The sequence below is a fragment of the Oryctolagus cuniculus genome, chromosome 21, assembly GCF_051225735.1.
Source record: "Oryctolagus cuniculus isolate XC-2025 breed Fujian yellow rabbit chromosome 21, ASM5122573v1, whole genome shotgun sequence".
NCBI lineage: Eukaryota > Metazoa > Chordata > Mammalia > Lagomorpha > Leporidae > Oryctolagus > Oryctolagus cuniculus.
In genome coordinates, this window is record NC_142887.1 from 30898209 (window position 1) to 30921950 (window position 23742).

General features: G+C 45.4%; 1 protein-coding gene and 1 pseudogene across 3 annotated transcripts in view; both read left to right on the forward strand.

Annotated features, from left to right (window-relative positions):
- Positions 1–23742, forward strand: part of SPECC1L (sperm antigen with calponin homology and coiled-coil domains 1 like) — a 135511-nt gene that overhangs the window by 23351 nt on the left and 88418 nt on the right. For 2 of the 3 annotated variants that reach the window (XM_051837119.3, XM_051837121.3), the window contains exons 2-4: positions 1631–1817; positions 15050–15203; positions 21076–22709. In XM_051837119.3, the coding sequence (XP_051693079.1) occupies positions 1668–1817; positions 15050–15203; positions 21076–22709 (1938 nt within the window). In that variant the 5' untranslated portion in view covers positions 1631–1667. The remainder of the gene's footprint in view (positions 1–1630; positions 1818–15049; positions 15204–21075; positions 22710–23742) is intronic. The other variant, XM_070065956.2, reaches the window with a different exon arrangement.
- On the forward strand, positions 2343–3183 carry LOC149119892 (MOB-like protein phocein pseudogene; annotated as a pseudogene).

Here is a 23742-nt window from a genome sequence, read left to right on the forward strand (position 1 = left end):
CACCCTGTCTCACTGTTCTTTCCACCAGACCAGTTGGTATAGTTTGTGTAACGTCAAGGCAAGCCAGTCTGGAGGTTTTGAGCACGTTCTAGGTAAAATGTTCAGTAAGGCTGTTAGGACGGGCCTTTTCTTTGCCAGAAGGCTATTCTGTCTTTATTAGTATGTGGAAACCAGCCTCTTTCTGTTCGCAGTATGGTTTCTCAGAGTCATCTTAAATAAACCTTCCATTTAAAAATAGGCTTTCATTTTGTTAATTGTATTACTCTACCCAAAATGATGCCTGGTATCTTTCCAGACGTGATATTATTATAGAAACTGCTTTTCTTGCTCAGTTAACAAATGTGTATTTAGGGTGTATCTGGCCTCAGCTTTGTGTAATGCAACTCTTACCATCCAGGCCTCTTAGCAGTGGAATCAAGCAGGTGCCACTCAGGAGGATGAAGGCTGTGATTTTCTTAGTGGGTGTACAGAAAGGCCCCATTTTCTGATCCTTTTTTTTTTCTTTTTTCCCCTGACAGGCAGAGTTAGACAGTGAGAGAGAGAGAGAGAGACAGAGACAAAGGTCTTCCTTTTTCCGGTGGTACACCACCCAAGTGGGCGCTACGGCCGGCGCGCTGCACCCATCTGAAGCCAGGAGCCAGGTGCTTCCTCCTGGTCTCCCATGTGGGTGCAAGGCCCAAGCACCTGGGCCATTCTCCACTGCCTTCCTGGGCCACAGCAGAGAGCTGGACTGGAAGAGGAGCAACCAGGACAGAACCGGTACCCCGACTGGGACTAGAACCCAGGGTGCCGGCGCCGCAGGTGGAGGATTAGCCTAGTGAGTTGCGGCACTGGCTGGTGCTAATGTTTCTTTTTTTTTTTAATTAAAAAAAAAATTTTTTTTTTTGACAGGCAGAGTGGACAGTGAGAGAGAGAGACAGAGAGAAAGGTCTTCCTTTTGCTGTTGGTTCACCCTCCAATGGCTGCCGCGGCCGGAGCGCTGTGGCTGGCGCATTGTGCTGATCCGAAGCCAGGAGCCAGGTGCTTCTCCTGGTCTCCCATGTGGGTGCAGCGCCCAAGAAGTTGGGCCATCCTCCACTGCACTCCCAGGCCATGGCAGAGAGCTGGCTTGGAGGCAACCGGGACAGAATCCGGTGCCCCGACCGGGACTAGAACCCTGTGTGCCAGCGCCGCAGGCGGAGGATTAGCCTATTGAGCCACGGTGCCAGCCAGTGCTAATGTTTTGATGAAGAATTTCCATGGTGCCTCTTGACAAAAGACACATGCTGAGAAATACATTTAGTTTCTGCAGAATGATAAATGCTAGGATAGTGACAATTTCATTTAATGCTGCAGATGCTGTACACTGAGTTATGTCTCATCAGTTCTGTTAGAAGTCTAGGATATTTCCTCTCCTGGATCAAGTAGAATGTACAAAGTAATTTCAAATAATTATTCCACGAGGAAGCCTTGAAAATGGGCACATTCTGATTAGCAAGCCAAAGCATTTTTCAGCCTCTGTTTTCTGTAGTGACAACTATCTTTCATATGTTTTTATTCTTTACATAGTAAAAAAAAATCTTTGAAAAATTAACTTCTAATGTGCTTTCTTCCAGTTTGGTTCTCAGTATGATGCTGTTTCTTTCCACAGATTTGCTTGTAAATGCATCACAAAGAGGCAGCCCAGAATGAAGAAAGCAAGCAGGAGTGTTGGCTCGATGCCTAAAGTGTCTGGGATCAGTAAGACACAAACGGTAGAGAAAGTCAAGCCGGAGAACAGCTCCTCAGCACCTACAGGAAGCAAACTTGTAAAACCTGGAGCAGCAGCCCTGTCCAAGGTATCTGAATATAACGCTGGTTTTTTTCAGAGTGACTTATATGTTGTGTTAAACTGGGGATTTGCCCTCTACTGGTGCTAGGAGCGCGTTGCCTTTGAAGACAGCTTAGCTTGGGTTGGACCTTATTAGTGATTCTGGTCTGTTTTCATGAATGAAACCAAGTAGTTGGCTTATGTGTGAAGCAGATAATTGAGCCCTTGCCTTAGGCAGGGTGCTGTGCTCGCATGAATTGGAGGTGGAGTTTGCCTTCCTGAAGCTCGTAAAGCTTGGCGGTCAGGCACAGGCACCGATGACTAAAACATACATGACAAGTGTCAGGTGTCCTGGGAGAGTAGGAAAGCAGTGTGAGCAGTTTTAGGTAGGCAGACATCGTTCTAGTCCAGGAAGCTTTTATGAAGAGTGTGTACACCAGGTCTTAAAGGATGAGTGGCAGTAGCATGCCTGTGACCCTAGACAGGGTTCCCCCCCCCCCCACACCCAACCCCCATACACCATAAACTGCTGTTTTCCTGACAGCTGACCCAGTGTTAATCCTAGTTAAAACTAGGCAATGTCACCAGATTCTGGCACCATGGTCATGGCAGAGGGGACGGCAGTGTTGAGGCAGAACAGGCCGGGCACCAAGGCACAGGATTTCTATAATTGGCCTGATGGATCCTTTGATGAAATGGACAGTACACTTGCTGTTCAGCAGTATATTCAACAGAACATAAGAGCAGATCGCTCTAATATTGATAAAATTCTTGAACCACCTGAAGGCCAAGATGAAGGTGTATGGAAGTCTGAACATTTAAGGTAATTCTGTCTTGAGCTAAATTAACTACTGTCAAATTTCAGAGTGAATGCCATCCAGATACTTGTCCTCAAATGACAGCAGCTGAACAGTGGATTTTTCTGTGTGCAGCTCATAAAACTCCAAAAGAGTGCCCTGCTATAGTCTATACTAGACACACGCTTGATGGTGCTGTGTGTCTTCTGGATAGCAAGAAATATTTTCCTAGCAGGGTTAGCATAATGGAATCATCTATAGCAAAACTAGGATCAGTATGCTGTAGGATTTACAGAATATTTTCATCACTGGCAGATATTTGATGAACATGAAAATGAAACATTTTTGTGTCATTGGTTTACTACATTTGTGATGAAATACAACTTGATGTCCAAGGATAACCCAATTGTACCAATTTTAGAAGAGGAAGGTTCAGAATTCAGTTTCTGGAGGAAGTGAAGAATGAAGGGAATCATCCAGAAAAATGTACTGATCACATAATTAACATTAATTATGTGCTGTATATGTATCATTTTAGACACGTCAATCATGTATCCACATTATAGCTTCTTTGTTTAGTATAGGTTTTTGTATGCTGTATATTGCCTTTTTTTTTTTTAAGATTTATTTTATTTATTTGAAAGAGTTAGAGAGATAGAGACAGAGAGAGAGGTCTTGCATCTGCTGGTTCACTCCCCAGATGGCTGCAACAGCCGGAGCTGCGCTGATCCGAAGCCAGGAGCCAGGAGCTTCTTCTGGGTCTCCCACGCGGGTGCAGGGGCCCAAGGACTTGGGCCATCTTCTACTGATTTCCCAGGCCATAGCAGAGAGCTGGATCAGAAAAGGAGCAGCCAAGACTGGAATTGGCGCCCATATGGGACTTTAACTCGCTGAGCCACAGCCCAGCCCTGTATATTGCCCTTTACACTTGATACTACACTTGATCTTAGCCAAAAGGCCGCAAGGCGATTTGCGTATTGCGTTTTCAAATGGGAAATACTTTCTAAGTTATTCATGAGCTGTATATTCACCGTTGTGGCACTCATTTTTTTAAAAATAAGATTAGTATTTTCTGTTTTAAATAAGATCAGCAATGCCTGTTAATAAAAGAATTTACAGTTTGATAAAATTGCTGCTAAACAATCATTGGATTACAATCCTCATCAGATAAACCCATCTATAAAAAGATGAGTAAGCTTGAGGTCTCGCACAAGCCATTTACTAAAGAGATAGTAATGTTATCCTTTCATTTTGCCCCTGAGTTTAGATATTATAGAAAATTCTGTAGAACATAAATTGTAAACTTTTCCAAAATGAGATAAAAGTGCTTTAAAAGTGCTTTAAAATAGTTTTTGATATGAATTTATTATTATGTGTCTATCTGAATATAAATGCTAATGAAACATTAGTAATTCTTTTATAATCTTACTATGCTACATAAAATATATTCTAGGCCAGTGTACTTGGAAAGGATATACCTTTTTTGCAACAGTGGACTATTATGTATATATGCTAACGATAAGGCACATACAAGGTATTCTTACTGGAAACCTGTTCACCCCTTCTCACTTCCCATAAGCCTATCCCCAGATACTTTAGCTGAGAAGTCTTTCATCAGACTGTGACTTAGTGGTGGCTTAAACCTGTTTATACTCACATTTGTATTGATTACTTACAGATTTGCCTTATATTAGCAGTTATATTACACTACAAGAAAGATGTGTTGGCATAGATTCTTTGTTTTGTGAAATTTTTCTAACTACTTAGAAAACAGACCTTAAAACCATTTGATTCTTCCTCTTGGTAATATTAATCTTTTCATTTAACCCTAGGCAGCATTAAATAGAGTTGAAGAAATGCTGTAGTATTTATTTTACACCCTTTCTTCACAAAATTTGAATTGAATACATATGTGATGTTATTTGCAATATAATTGCTAATTGCTGCAAGGGTGTTGATGAATGGCCATACAATGGCCATACAATTTTTAGACTTTGTTGTAGTATTTAAGGATTTGGGTGCAGGTGTAACAATTTTTTTTTTTTTTTTTTTTTTTTTTTTTTTGGTGACAGGCAGAGTGGACAGTGAGAGAGAGAGACAGAGAGGAAGGTCTTCCTTTGCCGTTGGTTCACCCTCCAATGGCCGCCGCAGCCAGCGCACCGCGCTGATCCGATGGCAGGAGCCAGGTACTTATCCTGGTCTCCCATGGGGTGCAGGGCCCAAGTACTTGGGCCATCCTCCACTGTACTCCCTGGCCACAGCAGAGAGCTGGCCTGGAAGAGGGGCAGCTGGGACAGAATCCGGCGCCCTGACCGGGACTAGAACCCGGTGTGCCAGCGCCTCAAAGCGGAGGATTAGCCTAGTGAGCTACAGCGCCGGCCCTGGTGTAACAATATTATAATCTATTGAATGCAGTTTTTCATGGAGTAGTAGAGAGGTCTTATTGCCAAACTGATTGTAATGAGGCACTAAGATAGGGTGGAAAAATTAAACATGTAGTGAAGAAAATACTTAAATTCATCTCTAGGATAGATTTAACAAATGTGAGAAACTTTTTCATTTAAGAAAGTTATTTTGAGCCAGCGCCGCGGCTCACTAGGCTAATCCTCCACCTTGTGGCGCCGGCACATCGGGTTCTAGTCCCGGTCAGGGCACCGGATTCTGTCCCGGTTGCCCCTCTTCCAGGCCAGCTTTCTGCTGTGGCCCAGGAGTGCAGTGGAGGATGGCCCAAGTGCTTGGGCCCTGCACCCTCATGGGAGACCAGGAGAAGTACCTGGCTCCTGCCATCGGATCAGCGCGGTGCGCCTGGCCGTGCCGGCCATTGGAGGGTGAACCAACGGCAAAGGAAGACCTTTCTCTCTGTCTCTTTCTCTCTCTCTCTCACTATCCACTCTGCCTGTCAAAAAAAAAAAAAAAAAAAAAGTTATTTTGAAATGAAGATGAAAATGTATTCATCTTGATAATCTTCAAATTTGAGGAAATTATTTATACCATATTATGAATCAAGTAGGCAAAGACAAAAATGTGGGAAATAGTAGCATCCTGAGAGTGTGTATATACAGTTTATGCCTTTCCAATGCTGCCAATCATTTTGGCTTTAACCGTACTGTCCCCACAGCCACAGTCCTTATTGTACTCCCCCTCATGCTATATTTTACAAGTTTCAGGTTCACAGTGAAAGGAATGTTGTCTTTGAAATTATACATTTATATTAATGTTGCTATAAACTAATTGGAATAGTAATTTTTAAGCAAACTTGCTAAATATTGAGAGAATAACCTCTTAAATTAAGTTATAGATAGCATTGTAGCTCCTCTCTAGATGGTTTCTCATAATGGCTTTCTGTTACTTGACTATTTTCTTGGTGAACATTTGAACTAAGATGGTAACTGAAATTGGTTATCTGGCTAAGGATTTTGAAACATTCTGAATAATATGAATTAGTGTTAATGGGAAAATAATATTTTTTTGTATTCATTCCATCGTCCCTGTACTGTGTTTGGAATTGATCATTATAAAACAAACAAACAACTCCAAAAGGAAAAAAAAAACTAGGTGATACTAATTTGGTAAAAACATTTTTAGGGGCCGGCGCCGCGGCTCACTAGGCTAATCCTCTGCCTAGTGGCGCCGGCACACCGGGTTCTAGTCCCGGTTGGGGCGCCGGATTCTGTCCCGGTTGCCCCTCTTCCAGACCAGCTCTCTGCTGTGGCCAGGGAGTGCAGTGGAGGATGGCCCAAGTGCTTGGGCCCTGCACCCCATGGGAGACCAGGAAAAGCACCTGGCTCCTGGCTCCTGCCATCGGATCAGCGCGGCGCGCCGACCGCAGCGCGCCGGCCGTGGCAGCCATTGGAGGGTGAACCAACGGCAAAAGGAAGACCTTTTCTCTGTCTCTCTCACTGTCCACTCTGCCTGTCAAAAAAAAAGATAAAATAAAAAAAAAAATAAAAATAAAAATGTTTTTTTTTAAAGATTTATTTATTTATATATTTGAGAGGCAGAATTAGAGAGAGAGAAAGGGAGAGACAGAGAGGTCTTCTACCTGCTGGTTTACTCCCCAAGTGGTTGAAATGGCTGGAGCTGAGCCGATCAGGAGCCAGGAGCTTCTTCTGGGTCTCCCACCTGGGTGCAGAGGCCCAGGCACTTGGGCCATCTTCCACTGCTTTCCCACATGCATCAACAGAGAGCTGGATTGGAAGAGGAACATCTGGTACATGAACCAGTGCCCTTATGGGATGCTGGCACCGCAGGCAGAGGCCTAGCTTATTATTCCAGAATGCTGGGCCCACGAATTTGTCTTTTTTACACTCCTTTAGAAGCTGGCTTTGGTCATGTTAGTATGAGCATGAGATGGATATATTTAATTAGATGGCTGGCTTTGGGAGCAGGTGGAGCTGGGCTGTGTTTTGTAGGGCTGTGGCCTTGATTAAATGAGGAAATAACTGAGAGTGGTTAACAGAGGGCCTGGCCCCCAGAAAGTGTTCAGCAAACAACAGGAAGAAGCATTTCTATTGGTTAACTCTAGAAACTTCTCTAGCTGGTGATTGATTCACAAAGTTGACAGTTTTCCTGTGGTGTGTTCTCAGCATCTGTATTGGTTTGGGCCCTCCTGGGATGAGATCCTGGGGAAGAGATACCATTTTCCTGTGGGCCCAGGCTTCAGTGTCACTGCACTTAGCCCCACACAGTCTCTCTCCAGCTTTTTTCAGCCCAGAGTAGGTTTGTTCTCTTGTTTGCTTGAGGAGTGTGGTGTTCTGGGTAGAAACGTTGACTGTGCAGAAGACCAGGAGGGGTTTCTGCTTGTCTGCTAGGGAGGAAGAAGCATGGCAGGAAGCATGGTGTTAACAAGGCTTGTGTCCAGGCGGGCCCTGAATAGATGGTGGCTCAGTTATTTTCAGAAGCATCTCAGAGGACACTGATGGGAGACTTCCTTATGTATGTGTTGAAAGATCAAGCAGGAAATGCTAGTTTTTCTATTCCAAGGTTGGTGAAACTGATGATTCCGTGGGCTGGGAGATGCTTCCAGAGTTTCTCCTTGGTATAGCCCTGATTGAGTTGTTAGGTGTCATGCCCTGGCCTAAAGAATGATACCCGGAACAGATCTTTGCCCTACTTCCAGTAGTTTGAGTCAACACTCTGAATTATTTTATTTCCTTGGTGGCAGTGCCGTCACTCTTTGGCATAAGACAGGCGGCATTTTCTGACCTAACTGGTTACTCAGATGCCGGGGCTGTCTCTGGAGTGGAGGCCTTTGTGGCTGAGTGACCTGTTACTTCCGTGACTGGAAGAACGAGTTCAAGCGTTGGCATTAGCTGTACTCCACTGCTGTCTCCTGTTGTCTCCTCGACAGTGGCGCAGTGTCTACAGGTTTACTTTGGAGCGTGCACAGAGTGGCACGTCATAGCTTCTGAGGCTTGGATCTGTAGTTGCTGGTGGTTTGGTCTTGAACAGTGAGTACTTTTCCATTGTAAAGCAAAACGGTGTACCTGCTCTTGCCAGCACATGCCGGCAGCTGAAAGCTTTGGCTGTGCTGCGTTGGCAGATCTGTTTAAGTCTGTGTGTGTGTGTGTCTTTGCCTAGGCTAGAGTAATCGCTTTCTCTTAAGAGAAAAGAAGTCATTGGATAGAAATTGAAGTAAGTAGGGAAGAAGAAAATAGTGAAAATGAAATTGAAAACATTAAAGAGCTTGGAGGGGCTAATGCTGTGGCACAATGGGTACTACTTGGGACACTGGCATCCTGTATCACAGTGCCAGTTCCAGTCCTGGCTGCCCTACTGCCAATCCAGCTTCCTGTTAGTGCATCTGAGAAGGCAGTGGAAGATGGTTCAGGTACTTGGTTCTCCTGGGGTAACCTGGATGGAGTTTGAGGCTCCTGACTTCAGCCTAACCCAGTCCTGGAGCCAAATGGGGAGTGAACCAGTGATGGAAGGTCTCTCTGTCTCTGTGTTTCTCCTTTGCTCTATTGCTCTGTCAAATAAATAAATAAATAAATAAATAAATAAATCTAGGTAATCAAGCTAATCTAATCTGTCTGTTTATCTGTGTTAGAGATTCTAGAAACTTGTATTATTTTTCGAAGTTTTCCTATTTCATTGTGCTTTCTTTGGCACATAGATAACTCTCACAACTTGAATTCCTGTAACTGTTAGAGTTTTGATGACTAACCAGGTGAATAAAGTGTTTGACTTTCAGTTATTTAGACATCATGTGCCCATACTCACCCATATATGTGTGAACACCCACACCTGTGTGTCACTGCACATTTATTGTCATGCCCCACTTTTTTTTTATTATTTATTTATTTGAGAGGCAGAGTTAGAGAGAGAGAGACAGAGACAGAGACAAAGGTCTTCCATCAACTGGTTCACTCTCCAAATGGCCACAATGGCCGGTGCTGAGCTGATCCAAAGCCAGGAGTCAGGAACTTCTTCCGGGTCTCCCATGAAGGTCCAGGGACCCTAGCACTTGGGCCATCTTCTACTGCTTTCCCAAACCATAGCAGAGAGCTGGATGGGAAGTGGAGCAGCTGGGACTTGAACTGGTGCTGATATGGGATGCCGGTGCCGCAGGCAGAAGCTTAGCCCTCTGTGTCACAGCGCCAGCCCTGTCATTACACTGTTCTCTCTCTTTTTTTTTACTTGTATTTGGTCAGTTTTTAATGGATTTATATATTAATTTATTAATCAAAGTTTTTTTAGAAACTTTTATTTATTTAATAAATATAAATTTCAAAAATACAACTTTTGGATTATAGTGTTTTTTTCCCACCATGACCTCCCTCCCACCTGCAAACCATCCTATCTCCTACTCCCTCTCCCATCCCATTCTTTATTAACATGATACTGTTCTTATAATGGCAGAGTACAGGATGTGCATTTCTTCCTCTCTCTTATCTCAGATACCGTTTGAGGTTAGATCCAGTTGAGAGTTTTGAGAAAGGACCTTTTTGATCCAGGTCACTTCACTGCTGACTGGAGCTACTGTAAAAACAAAGCACTACTGTATACAGTGAGTTTTGGGGAAAGCATTCCCATTCTTATCAGAACCTGTGACTTTAGGGCCTCTGTGGGATGAATAGGGGGTTATCTTCCATGTAGAGATGGTCTCCTACACTTGCAGTTTGCAGGGGTCGCATACTGCTCAGGTTGTGTGGTCGTGGTTACCGCTTGTAAAAGTAACCTACCTTTTCGTCATACTGAGAATGCTTTTTTCCTCCCCTAAAAAGTTATGAATAGGAATTAATAACCTTCAGTTATAGTCTTTTTTAAAAATATTTATTTATTTATTTATTTTATTTTATTTTTTGACAAGCAGAGTGGACAGTGAGAGAGAGAGACAGAGAGAAAGGTCTTCCTTTTGCCGTTGGTTCACCTTCCAATGGCCGCCGCTGCCGGCGCGCTGCGGCCGGCGCACCGCGCTGATCCGATGGCAGGAGCCAGGAGCCAGGTGCTTTTCCTGGTCTCCCATGGGGTGCAGGGCCCAAGCACCTGGGCCATCCTCCACTGCACTCCCTGGCCACAGCAGAGGGCTGGCCTGGAAGAGGGGCAACCGGGACAGAATCCGGCGCCCCAACCGGGACTAGAACCCGGTGTGCTGGCGCCGCTAGGCGGAGGATTAGCCTAGTGAGCTGCGGCGCCGGCTTAAAAATATTTATTTATTTATTTGAAAGACAGAGTCATAGACAGAGAGGGAAAGACAGAGAGAGAGAGGTCTTCCATCTGCTGGTTCACTGCCCAAATGGCTGCAACAGCTGGAGCTGGGCCAGTGCAAAGCCAAGAGCCAGTAGATTCTTCCAGATCTCCCACGTGGGTGCAGGGGTCCAAGCACTTGGGCCATCCTCCATTGCTTTCCCAGGCCATCAGCAAGGATGCTGGATCAGAAGTGGAGCATCCTGGACATAAACTGGTGCCCATGTGGGATGCTGGCCCTGTAGGTGGGGGCTTAACCTACTATGCCACAGTGCCGGCCCCCAATTAGTCTTAAATAATTGGTAACTCTGACAGTTATTTGTGACCATACCCCTGCTTTGTAAAATTCAGTTAACAATATGAGCAAGCCAGCTCTGAAAACTTGAAAGCTTATATTTGAAAACCAGCCATAACATTTGAGGTAAAGACACAGACTGGGAAACTTGAATAGGACCTTGAGAAGCATGCATACTTGGTTGTAGTATTTTATTATTTGTATCTGGAAATTTTTTAAACCAAATTATTTGAATTTTGCATCGGTTAAAAAGCAAGCTAAAAATTTGTTTTTGCATAAATCTCATGTTTTTGGACTGTTGCTGAGGAGAGGTGGGTGTTCATATGGAATGTACATGTATTTACAAAATTTTGTAGCAATAATGAAAAGAAATGGGAAAAAAAAAAAAAAAACCCAGGGAGTCTGTAAGTAGCTTAGTTTGTAAGAGACCAGTGGTAAGTCCAGAGTTTTTTCTTTCTTCTTTTAAGATTTATAGTTTTTGTTAAAGATTTATTTATTTTGAAAGGTAGAGTTACAGAGAGAGAGAGAAAGAGAGGGAGAAACAGAGAGAGAGATATCTTTTATCTACTGGTTCACTCTCCAAATGGCCGCAACAGTTAGGGCTGGAGCAATTTGAAGCCAGGAGCCAGGGAGCTTTTTCTGGGTCTCCCACTTGGGTTCAGGGGCCCAAGTACTTGGGTCATCCTCTGCTGCTTTCCCAGGTGTATTAGCAGGGAGCTGGATCAGAAGTAGAGCAACTGGGACTGGAACCAGTGCCCTTAGGGATGCCAGCACTGCAGGTGGCAGCTTTACCTACTGAGCCACAGTGCTGGCCCCTTAAGATTTATTTGAAAGGCAGAATGATGGGGCTGGGTGGAGAATCTTTCATTTCCTGGTTTACTCTCCAATGGCTGCAACAACTGGAGTTGAGCCAGGTTGAAACTAGGTGCAAGAAACTCCATCTGGGTCTCCCATGGGAGGCAGGCCCCAGTAATTGAGTTGGCCTGTGCTGCTTTCCAGATGCATTGGCAGGGAGGTGGATCTGAAGCAGAGTAGCCAGGATGCAGATCAGCACTTCCATATGGATGATGGCGTTGAAGTAATAGCTGGCCTGTTTTTCATTTCTGTTTTACATTTTGTTTCATTTTACTTTTTTGTTGAAGTGTAGCATACATCCAGAGAAGTTCACAGAGCATAGATGTGGATTTTTGTGAATTGTCACACAGTGTACATAGCCTGTAGCCACCACCTAGATCAAGAAACAGAATGGCCTGTCCTCAGAAACTCCTCTCAGGCCCCTGCGTAATCACTGTTTATTCTCTTCTTCCAGGAAGTAACTGCTGTCTTAAATATCTAACACCAAAAGTTAGTTTTGCCAGTGTTTGGCAATATATATATACACGCATATATATATATATATACACACACACACACACACACACACATATATATGTAACATATATAAATGTAACTGTACACTTTGTCCCTTTTATGTCACATGTGTGTTTAATTTTTACTTACTCATTTCACCTACTGGAAAAGCAGAGAGACAGTGATATCTCCCATTCTCCAGTTCATTCCCCAAATGCCTTCAACACTCTAGGGGCTCAGGCCAGGCCAATGCCAGGAGCCAGGAACTCAATCTCAGTTTCCCTGCGGGGCGGTAGGAACCCAAAGTACTTGAGCCATCACTTGTTACTTCCCAGGATGCAGAGTCGCAGGAAGCAGAGGTGGGACCTGAACCCAGGCAACTCTAACATGGGGTGGGGGAGCTCAAGGAGCATCTTGTTTGCTGTGCCACATGCCCACCCCAAGAAATTAATTCTTAAAAAGCTTCTTTTTTTTTTTTTTTTTTTAAAGATTTTATTTATTTGAAAGGCAGAGTGACCAATAGGGAGCAGGTGAGAGGAAAAGGCTTCCATTCTCTTGTTGAAAACCCAAATAGCTACAACAGCCAGGGCTGGTTGAGGCCACTGCCAGGAGCCAGGAATTCCATCTGGATCTCCCACATGGGAGGCAGGGACCCAAGTAGTTGGGCCATCTTCTGCTTTCACACGTGCTAGTGTGCTAGTGGAGCAGCTAGGATTTGGACCTGTGCCTATGTGGGATGCTAGCCTCGGGGGCAGTGGCTTAACCTACTACGCCACAATGCCGACCCCATTCTTCTTTTTTTAATAGTTGTTGAATACTTAATTGTACTCACTAATGGACCATATGTACTTTTCCATGTATAGGCATTTAAGGTGTACCAATATGTTGCAATGAAAAAGCAGTGCTTTAAAGAATAACCTTTTGTATATGTATTTTTGTATTGTTAGAGATGTGGTATTGGTTGAATTCCTAAATTCCTAGAAGTGTGATTGCTGGGGAAAGGTCACTATGTGTGTGTAGCTTTGTTAGCTATTCCACTTTCATCAGGCTTGTCTCAGCGTGCATTCCCACCAGCCATTTAGGAGCTGCCCGTTTCCCATATCCTTCCCAGAAGAATGTGTTGTCATACCTTCACCAGTGTGATAGGTGACAGGTGATACCTCGGTGCTGCCTAATATGCATGCCTGTTTTTGTGAATTAGGTTGATAACATCGTGTGTGTATGTGGATTGATCATATGATTGTCTGTCTTGCTAATTTTCTGTCTGACTTTTGGTCTTTTTCCCTGTGGCTTTTTTTTTTTTTTTGACAGGCAGAGTGGACAGTGAGAGAGAGAGAAAGGTTCACCCTCCAATGGCTGCTGCGGCCGGTGTGCTGCGGCTGGCGCACCACGCTGATCCAAAGGCAGAAGCCAGGTGCTTCTCCTGGTCTCCCATGGGGTGCAGGGCCCAAGCACCTGGGCCATCCTCCACTGCACTCCCGGGCCACAGCAGAGAGCTGGCCTGGAAGAGGGGCAACCGGGACAGAATCTGGCTCCCCAACCGGGACTAGAACCCGGTGTGCCGGCGCCGCAAGGTGGAGGATTAGCCTATTGAGCCACGGCGCCGGCCCCTTCGGCTTTTAAAAGTTTTTCTTTAATCAGAGAGAGAGAGCTCCCATCCTCTGGTTGATGTCCCAGATGCCCACAGCAGCTGGTGCTGGGCTGGGCCAGGGCTGGGCCAGAGTGGAGAACTGGGAACTGAATCAAGTGCCCCCAGGGGTGCAGGAGCTCAGTGCTTGAGCCCTTACTGCTGCTTCCCAGGACCTGCATTAGTAAGAAGCTGGGATCAGGCATCAGAGACAGGAATCAAACCCAGGCACTCCAGTGTGGGATGCGTACATCTTAACTTAAGCTCCCATCCCTCTTCTCAATTTTTTTCTGTATCTATTTGAGACCCTAGCCTTTTTTTTTTTTTTTTTAAGTAATTATTTGAAAAGGCAGAGTGGAAGAGATAGGGATGGAGAAATAAATACAGATAGAACGAGATACCTTCTGTCTGCTAGTTCACTCCTCAGGTGACTATAACAGACTAGTGTGGGCCAGGCTAAAGCAAGGAGCCAGGAACCCTATCTTGGTCTCCCACAGGGTGACAGGGGCCCAAGCACTTGAGCCAGCATCTGCTTCTTCCCAGGTGTGTTAGCAGGGAGCTGGATCAGAAGTGGAGCAACTGGGAGTCAAACCAGCACTCTTCAATATGGGGTGCCAGTGTTACAGGCGGCAACTTGGCTTAACCTGCTGTGCATGTTGCTGGCCCTGGCCTTTTATCTGTGAGAGGTGTACTTTCCCAGCTTTTTGTTTTCTTTTAAACTTTGTTTATGATAGTCCTTTGGGCCATGGTGCTTCAATCTGGTCTCCCACATGGCTACAGGGCCTGAAACACTTGGAATATCCTTAGGTGCTTTCCCTGGTACATTACAGAGAGCTGGATTGGAAGTGGAACAGCCAGGATATGAACCGGTGCCCATATGGGATGCTGGCGTCCCAGGCAGGGGTTTACCCACTACGCCACAGTGTCTGCTCCAAGTCTCTAGTTTTTCCTTATTAGCAACTAGGCCTTAAAAAAATCTTCTTTGAATTTTGATTTAAATTTGACTCCTAGAGAATTAGATAAGAAAGTCAAACTTCGTAATAATTTCTTTTAAGTATTAGCTTCAACAGTGATTCACTTTAGAGTCATGAGGATTATCTTACTTTCAATGAGCTTTGTCTTTAGAGCAAGATGGCACTTCATGTGGTATTCTAGAACTTTCCTGAGACAGCCCCTGTGGTGCCACTCAGATGATCCCTGCTCATGAGTCATATACTGCAACAGAGAGTAACAAGGCTGATGTCTTTACTTTTTCCCATTCCTCACTAAGATTGGTGGGAAGGCCTCCATAAAGTCTTTCACTACATGTATGATTGATTTAAGTATTTTCAGAAGAAGTATGTGAACCGTCATAAACCTGTAAATAGATGGTTTCCATACTGTGTTGCTTTCCATCAGAAAATCTGTAATTCTTGAGCTCAGTATAAAAGTTAAGAACTGTGTTTAGTCTCAAAGTATTGTTTGATCTTTGTCTGGTCATCTTCTTTTCCTGTTGCTTCTAGACCAAGAGCAGTGATGACCTTTTAGCTGGAATGGCCGGAGGGGTGACCGTGACTAATGGTGTTAGAGGAAAGAAAAGCACCTGTCCACCTGCAGCACCTGCAGCATCTGCCCCGGCCATGACCACCGTGGAGAACAAATCCAAGAGTAGCACAGGTACGGCTGCCGTTCAGACATTTCAGGTGCTTTTTGTTTGGGCAGATTGTGTTGATGTGAGGGTGCTTCATATAATTACAGAAAATTCCAAACATATGTAGAAGTAGATTGATTTTTTTCAACTCCATGTATCTGTCACTGTTATCCATTCATAACCACTCTCACCTCTTTGATACCCATCCTCCTTATAGTTACTTTGAAGCAAATTCCAGACATTATATAATTTTTTCTGTAAATATTTCATTGTCTTTGAAAAATAAGTATTCTTTTATTAAAGATTTATTTATTTGAAAGAATGATAGGTGAGACACAGAGAGTGCTATGTTTTTCATCTGCTGGTTCACACTCCAAATGGCTGCAACAGCCAGAGCTAGGCCACAATGAAGCCAGGAGCCCGAAACTCCATCCAGATCTCCTATGTGGGGTGGCAGGGACCCAACTGTTTGTGCTATCATCTATTGCCTTCCCAGGTACATCAGTAGGAAGCTGGTTTGGAAGTGGAGCAGTCAGATCTTGAACTGACACTCCAGTATGGAATGTGGGCATCCCAAGAGAAGACTTAACTCATTGTACCACAATACCCAAAACATAATCATGGAGCCAGCATTGTGGTATAGTGGGTAAAGCTGCCACCTGTAACACTGACATCCTATATGGGAGCCAGTTCAAGTCCTGGCTGCTCCACTTCTAATCCAGCTCTTTGCTAATGCACTTGGGGAAGCAGTGGAGCATGGATCAAGTGCTTGGGCTCCAGCACTCATGTAGGAGACCTGGAAGAGGCTTCTGGCTCCTGGCTTTGACCTGGCCCAGCCCCAGCCATTGCTGCCATTTGGGGAGTGAGCTAATGGACGGTGGTGCCCCCCTCTCTCGCTGTCTTTCCCTCTACCTTTCTGTGACTCTGCCTTTTAAATACATAAAACATATCTTTTAAAAAAAGAACACAATACCATTGCCAGTTCTTAAAAATAATTAATAGTTCTTAAATCATAATTATTCAATAAATATCTGTTTTCTACCGATTTTTTTTTTTTTTTTTTTGACAGGCAGAGTGGACAGTGAGAGAGAGAGAGAGACAGAGAGAAAGGTCTTCCTTTGCCATTGGTTCACCCTCCCAATGGCCGCCGCGGCCGGCGCACTATGGCCGGTGCACTGTGCTGATCCGATGGCAGGAGCCAGGTACTTATCCTGGTCTCCCATGGGGTGCAGGGCCCAAGCACTTGGGCCATCCTCCATTGCACTCTCTGGCCACAGCAGAGAGCTGGACTGGAAGAGGGGCAACCGGGACAGAATCCAGCGCCCCAACTGGGACTAGAACCCGGTGCCGGCGCCGCAAGGCGGAGGATTAGCCTAGTGAGCCGCGGCGCCAGCCTTGTTTTCTGCCAATCTAATAAACTTTTCAATGTTTTTGTTTGGATCACTATTTACGTAAGTCTGTATCTGAGGAGGCTTCAGACAGATCATGGGAACTTTGCATTTTTTTTAAGTTTCATTTATTTATTTGAGAGGCAGAGAGAGAGAAAGACTAAAGGTTGAACCATCTGCTGGTTCACTCCTCACATGCCCCCAGTGGCTTGGACTGGACTGGACTGGGACTGGGACTGAAGCCGGGAGCTGAGAATTCAATCTAAGTTTCCCACATGAATGGCAAGAGCCCAGTCACTTGAGCCATCTTCACTGCCTCCTGAGATCTGCATTAGCAAGAAGGTGGATTCAGGAGCTGGAGCCCTGTGTGGAACCCAGACACTCCGACGTGAGTCATGGGTATCTTAATCTGTATGCTAGATGCCCACTTTTCCGTGAATTCTTTGAAGTCCCCTCATAGAATGATTGGCTGATGTGTTTCTTTTTTATTTTTTAAAGATTTATTTATTTATTTGAAAGGCAGGGTTACACAGAGAGAGGAGAGGCAGAGTGAGAGAGAGAGTTCTTCCATCCAGTGGTTTACTCCCCATTCGGCCACAACGGCTGGAGTTGTGTCAGTCTGGAGTCAGGAGCTTCTTCTAGGTCTTGCATGCGGGTGTAGGGGCCCAAGGAACTTGGGCCATCCTCTGCTGCTTTCCCATGTCATAGCAGAGAGCTGGATTGGAGGTGGAGCAGTCAGGTCTCGAACCGGTGCCCATATGGGATGCCGTTGCTTCAGGCCAGGGTGTTAACCCACTGTACCACAGTGCCAGCCCCGGCTGATGTGTTTCTTAAGTCGTCATCCTTTTTTTTTTTTTTTTTTTTAAATCACACACACAGCCTACCGTGCATTTCTTACTAAGCTTTCCATTTCCTAGCTTGAAATTTTGGAAACAGTACCACAGATTTTGTTCTACTTCAAGTTTCCATTTTATTATTAATTAATTTTTTTAAAGATTTATTTTATTTATTTAAGGCAGAGTTACCAAAGAGAGAGAGAGAAAGAAAGAGAAAGAGATAGACATCTTTCACCTGATGGTTCACTCCCCAAATGGCCATTAACAGCTAGGGCTGTGCCAGATTGGAGCCAGGAGTTCAGGAGTCCAAGCACTTGGGCCATCTTCCGCCGCTTTCCCAGGCACATTACCAGAGACCCGGATGGGAAGTGCAGCAAATAGGACTTGAACCAGCAACCATATGGGATGCTGGCATTGCAGGCAGTGGCTTAACCCACTGTGCTATGCCACAGTGCTGTCTCCAGTCTTCTTTTTAAGTCTATAAATTTACTCCTTTTTTCCCCTTGCAATTTTAATTCTGCAGAAACTAGTTGTTTGACCTACAGAGTTTCCTATGACCTGGATTTTGATGTCACAGCATCCCCATGATCCACTGCCTTCTGTCCTCTGTGGGCTGTAAATTGCACTGGATGCAGAACCCTGATGGGACATTCCTTTTTTCTTTACCAGACTCACTTAAGGTGCTGTTGTGTCTGTTCTTCACGAGGCACCTCAGTTCTCATCTGTTTTATTTTTTATTATTTTTAGATTCTCTCTCTCTCTCTCTAATATTAGCAGCCTTTGAAGATCAGTGTCTATCCAGTCATTCTAATTCTCTCATCCTTTCATCATTCAATAGCAGCTGTTAGTTTTTAGATTTGATGGAAGTTGTTAAAAAATTAACTCATTCTATAGTTAATAGTAACACTATCATATTTTACTTCATATACTTCAGAAAAAAAAAAGCTTTAAAACTTCCAGGAATGGTTGGCGCCGTGGCTCACTTGGCTAATCCTCCACCTGCGGCACCAGCACCCAAGGTTCTAGTCCCAGTTGGGGTGCTGGGTACTAGTCCCGGTTGCTCCTCTTCCAGTCCAGCTCTCTGCTGTGGCCGGGAAGGCAGTGGAGGATGGCCCAAGTGCTTGGGTTCCTGTACCTGCATGGGAGACTGGGAAGAAACACCCGGCTCCTGGCTTCAGATTGGCGCAGTGCCGGCCATATTGGCCATTAGGGGAGTGAACCAACGGAAGGAAGACCTTTCTCTCTGTCTCTCATTGTCTATAACTCTACCTGTCAAATTAAAAAACAAACAAACAAACAAAAATCTTCCAGGAAACGAAAGAGTATGTGCTTGTAAACACATGAAAACAAATCAACAGAAAGTATAGTGCATGCTGTTCTGTCATCATTTAGGCTTAGCTCCTCTGTGTGTTTTAGATTTTCTGTGGATTTTTCTTCCAACCAGATCAGGCTCCACTGTGGATTTTTTTTTTTTTAAGATATATTTATTTGAAAGGCAGAGTTACAGAGAGGCAGAGGCAGAGGCAGAAGAGAGAGAGAGAGAGAGAGAGAGAGAGATCTTCCATCCGCTGATTCACTCCCCAGATGGCTGCAATGTCAGGAGCTGACTGATCTGAAGCCAGGAGCCAGGAGCTTCTTTCAGGTCTCCCACGTGGGTGCAGAGGCCCAAGCACTTGGGCCATCCTCTACTGCTTTCCCAGGCCACAGCAGAGAGCTGGATGGGAAGTGGAGCAACTGGAACTGCTACCTACGTGGGAGACTTGGATGAAACTCCTGGCTCCTGGCTTCGGGCTGGTCCAGCTCTGAGTGTTGTAGCCATCTGGGGAGTGAACCAGCGGATGGAAGATCTCTCTGTGTCTCTCCCTCTGTCTCTGTTACTCTGCCTTTCAAATAAGTAAAATAAATCTTAAAAAAAAAAAAAAAAAAAACTCTGATTATTACTCGTGTTTATAGGTATTTTAAACATTCTTTTTCTTTTTGTATTAAACACATGAACATGTCAGCTGTTTTCACAGGTTTAAAAGCTAAGCCTTTTTGTTGTTGTTGTTGTTGTTTTTTTTTTTGTTTTTTTTTTTGACAGGCAGAGTGGACAGTGAGAGAGAGAGACAGAGAGAAAGGTCTTCCTTTTGCCGTTGGTTCACCCTCCAATGGCCGCCACGGCCGGCGCACCACGCTGATCCGATGGCAGGAGCCAGGTACTTACCCTGGTCTCCCATGGGGTGCAGGGCCCAAGCACCTGGGCCATCCTCCACTGCACTCCCTGGCCACAGCAGAGAGCTGGCCTGGAAGAGGGGCAACCGGGACAGAATCCGGCGCCCCGCCGGGACTAGAACCCGGTGTGCCCGCGCCGCAAGGCGGAAGATTAGTCTAGTGAGCCGCGGCGCCGGCCTCTTTTTGTTGGTTTTTTTAAAGATTTATTTATTTCTTTGAAAGGCCTAGTTACAGAAGTGGAGGGGGGGGATATCGTCCATCTGGTAGTTCACTACCCAAATGGCCACAACAGGAGGACTGGGCAAGGCCAGAACCAGGAACCAGGAACTTCTTCTGGGTCTCTCATGTGGTGGCAGGGGTCCAAGTACTTGGACCATACTCTGCTGCTTTCCCAGGTTCGTTAGCAGGGAGCTGGATCTGAAATGGAACAGCCAGGATTCAAACCAGTGCCCATGTAGGACACTATCATTGCAGGCAGTGGCTTAACATGCTCTCTCTCTCTCTCTCTCTCTCTCTATATATATATATATATATATTTTTTTTTTTTTTTTTTTTAAGATTTATTTATTTGAAAGACAGAGTTAGAAAGGAGGCGAGACAGAGAGATCTTCCTTCTGTATGCTGGTTCATTCCCCAAATGGCCACAATGGCTGGAGTTGGATCAGGATGAAGTCAGGAGCCTGGAACTCCATCTGAGTCTCCCATGTGGGTGGCAAGGGCCCAGGGACTTAGACCATTTCCCCCTGCTTTCCCAAGAGCATTAGCAGGGAACAGAGTAGTCAGGAATTAAACTGGAGTGCAGATGGGATGTTGGCATTGCAGGCGGCAATTAAGCTGCTGTGTCAAAACACTGGACCCAAATTTAAGCATTTAAACAAGAGTGTGATTCATGCAAGTTTGGTTAATGCATCAGCATAATTTAACATTAAGGCATCTTTGTGTTTTCACATTTAGAGAAGCAGTATTGCATACTGGGTAAGTTGCAGATTCCAGAGCCAGACTGGGTTTGAGTCTTGGCTCATCCATTTATGACCTGTGGGATGTTGACAAATTGTCTGGCTTTCTTTGTGTGTAAAGTGGGATAGTGATATAGCATGTACCTCAGCAGCTCAGAGGCTTCTGTATGTTAGCATGTGAGAAGGGTCAGTGTGTATGTGTGCTGTGAGTACTGGGTGAGTGTTAGCTACTAAAGAGCAGCTCTACTGAGATGTAATCCATATTCCATAAGAGTGTATTTGTTTTGAAAGTCTGCAATTAGGTGGATAATTTCTTTTTCATTGCTAATTAAAAGATGAATGATCTGGTTTTGAAGAGCCTGAGTGTTAGAGAAATAAGATCCTAAGGCAGGATTCCTGTAGATCCGAGTCAGTGTGTAGACCCTTAAGTTACATCTCATTAGACCAGGGGTGTGAACTGTATGTCTTTAGTATTTCTGCCTTAAATTATTCATTTTAAATATGTAGGCACAAGTTCTTCAACCAAGCGGAGCACTTCTACAGGAAATAAAGAATCCAGTTCTGCAAGAGAAAGACTACGTGAACGCACCCGACTAAGCCAGAGCAAGAAACTGCCTTCTGCCGGTCCGGGAGCTGCTGAGGTGGCGCTGGCCAAGCGTTCCCGCAGCCGCACCGCTGTGGAGTGTGACGTTCGTATGAGCAAGTCTAAGTCGGACAATCAGATCAGCGACAAGGCTGCTTTGGAAGCCAAAGTGAAAGATCTTCTCACACTGGCAAAAACTAAAGACGTGGAAATTTTACATTTGAGAAATGAACTCCGAGACATGCGCGCTCAGCTGGGCATTAATGAAGATCATTCCGAGGGTGACGAAAAATCAGAGGAGAAGGAAACCATTATTGCTCACCAGCCCACTGACGTGGAGTCCACTTTACTGCAATTACAGGAGCAGAACACTGCCATCCGTGAAGAGCTCAACCAGCTGAAAAACGAAAACAGAATGTTGAAGGACAGGCTGAATGCACTGGGCTTTTCCCTCGAGCAGAGGTTGGACAACTCTGAAAAGCTGTTTGGTTATCAGTCCCTGAGCCCAGAGATCGCTCCTGGGAACCAGAGCGATGGAGGAGGGACTCTGACCTCCTCAGTGGAAGGCTCTGCCCCAGGGTCAGTGGAGGATCTTTTGAGTCAGGATGAGAATACGCTCATGGACCACCAGCACAGTAACTCCATGGACAATCTAGACAGCGAGTGCAGTGAGGTCTACCAGCCCCTGACGTCGAGTGACGATGCGCTGGATGCCCCGTCGTCTTCGGAGTCGGAAGGCATCCCCAGCATGGAGCGCTCTCGCAAGGGGAGCAGCGGGAATGCTAGTGAGGTGTCTGTGGCGTGCTTGACAGAGCGAATCCACCAGATGGAGGAGAACCAGCACAGTACGAGTGAGGAGCTGCAGGCCACTCTGCAAGAGTTAGCTGACTTACAGCAGATCACCCAGGAGCTGAACAGTGAAAACGAAAGGCTCGGCGAGGAGAAGGTTATTCTGATGGAGTCTCTGTGTCAGCAGAGCGATAAGTTGGAACACTTCAGCCGACAGATCGAGTATTTCCGGTCCCTTCTAGACGAACACCACATCTCTTATGTCATAGATGAGGATGTAAAAAGTGGACGCTACATGGAATTAGAGCAGCGTTACATGGACCTGGCTGAGAATGCCCGTTTTGAGCGAGAGCAGCTCCTTGGTGTCCAGCAGCATTTAAGCAATACTTTGAAGATGGCAGAACAAGACAACAAGGAGGCTCAAGAAATGATAGGAGCCCTCAAGGAGCGCAGCCACCACATGGAGCGGATTATTGAGTCCGAGCAGAAGGGCAAGGCGGCTTTGGCGGCCACACTGGAGGAGTACAAAGCCACAGTGGCCAGCGACCAGATAGAGGTGAACCGCCTGAAGGCCCAGCTGGAGAACGAAAAGCAGAAGGTGGCCGAGCTGTATTCCATCCATAACTCTGGAGACAAGTCTGACATTCAGGATCTCCTGGAGAGTGTTAGGCTGGACAAAGAAAAAGCAGAGGCTTTGGCGAGCAGCCTGCAGGAAGATTTGGCTCACACCCGGAATGAGGCCAATCGCCTGCAGGACACCATCGCCAAGGTAGTTTCCTGATGGGCGTGGTCTGGGCCAGCGTCACTTGGTTACTGGGCCCTTACCTAGTCATTGGCCTGGTATTTGTTTAAGCTTGAGAATCATTTTCTTTTATTGGAATAGGTGAAAAGTATTCTGATGAAAATGTCACTTCCACTCCTTTGTCTTCCGTTAACTCTTTCCTCGCAAGTGAGAGAGAATGGGGCTAGACTTGCAGCTGACCCCAGACTCTGTCCGTTGTTCAGGGTCTGCCCGTGGAGCCAGCCATGCAATTTTACATCCTCATGTTTCATGTATTTTGGTGCAAGGTAGATAGGGAATCAGTTTTCCAGTTTGCACAGTCAGTCAGCAGTGCCTGCTCCCTAGTACCTTGCTGCAGTTGTGATTTTTCAGATAGTTTTGTTGTGACTTTAAAATATTTTTGGAGTGCAGAGTCTTTCTGTTTCTTAAAGTCTGTTATTTATTGCTGGCAGGAACTTTTGAGATCATCCGCCCACCCACTAGTTTTATGTGCGTGCAGTGTTACAGTGAGGACCCAGGGCTGTTGATGCTCTGGCTCGGTATCCCATGTGGGTGTTCATGAAGATTTTTTTTTTAATATGAGTTATCTGATTATCCTTGTATGATATTTATTTATTTTTAAAGATTTTATTTATTTATTTGAGAGGTAGAATTATAGACAGTGAGAGGGAGAGACAGAGAGAAAGGTCTTCTGTCTGTTGGTTCACTCCCTAAATGGCTGCAACAGCCGGAGCTGCACTGATCCAAAGCTAGGAACCAGGTGTCTCTTCCCGATCTTCTACTGCTTTCCCAGGCCATAGCAGAGAGCTGGATTGGAAGTGGAGCAGCCGGGACTAGAACCGGCGCCCATATGGGATGCCGGCACCACAGGCGGAGGATTAACTGGTATTTATTTTTTAAATCTTTATGCATGCCGGCGCCGCGGCTCACTAGGCTAATCCTCCGCCTAGCGGCGCCGGCACACCGGGTTCTAGTCCCGGTCGGGGCGCCGGATTCTGTCCCGGTTGCCCCTCTTCCAGGC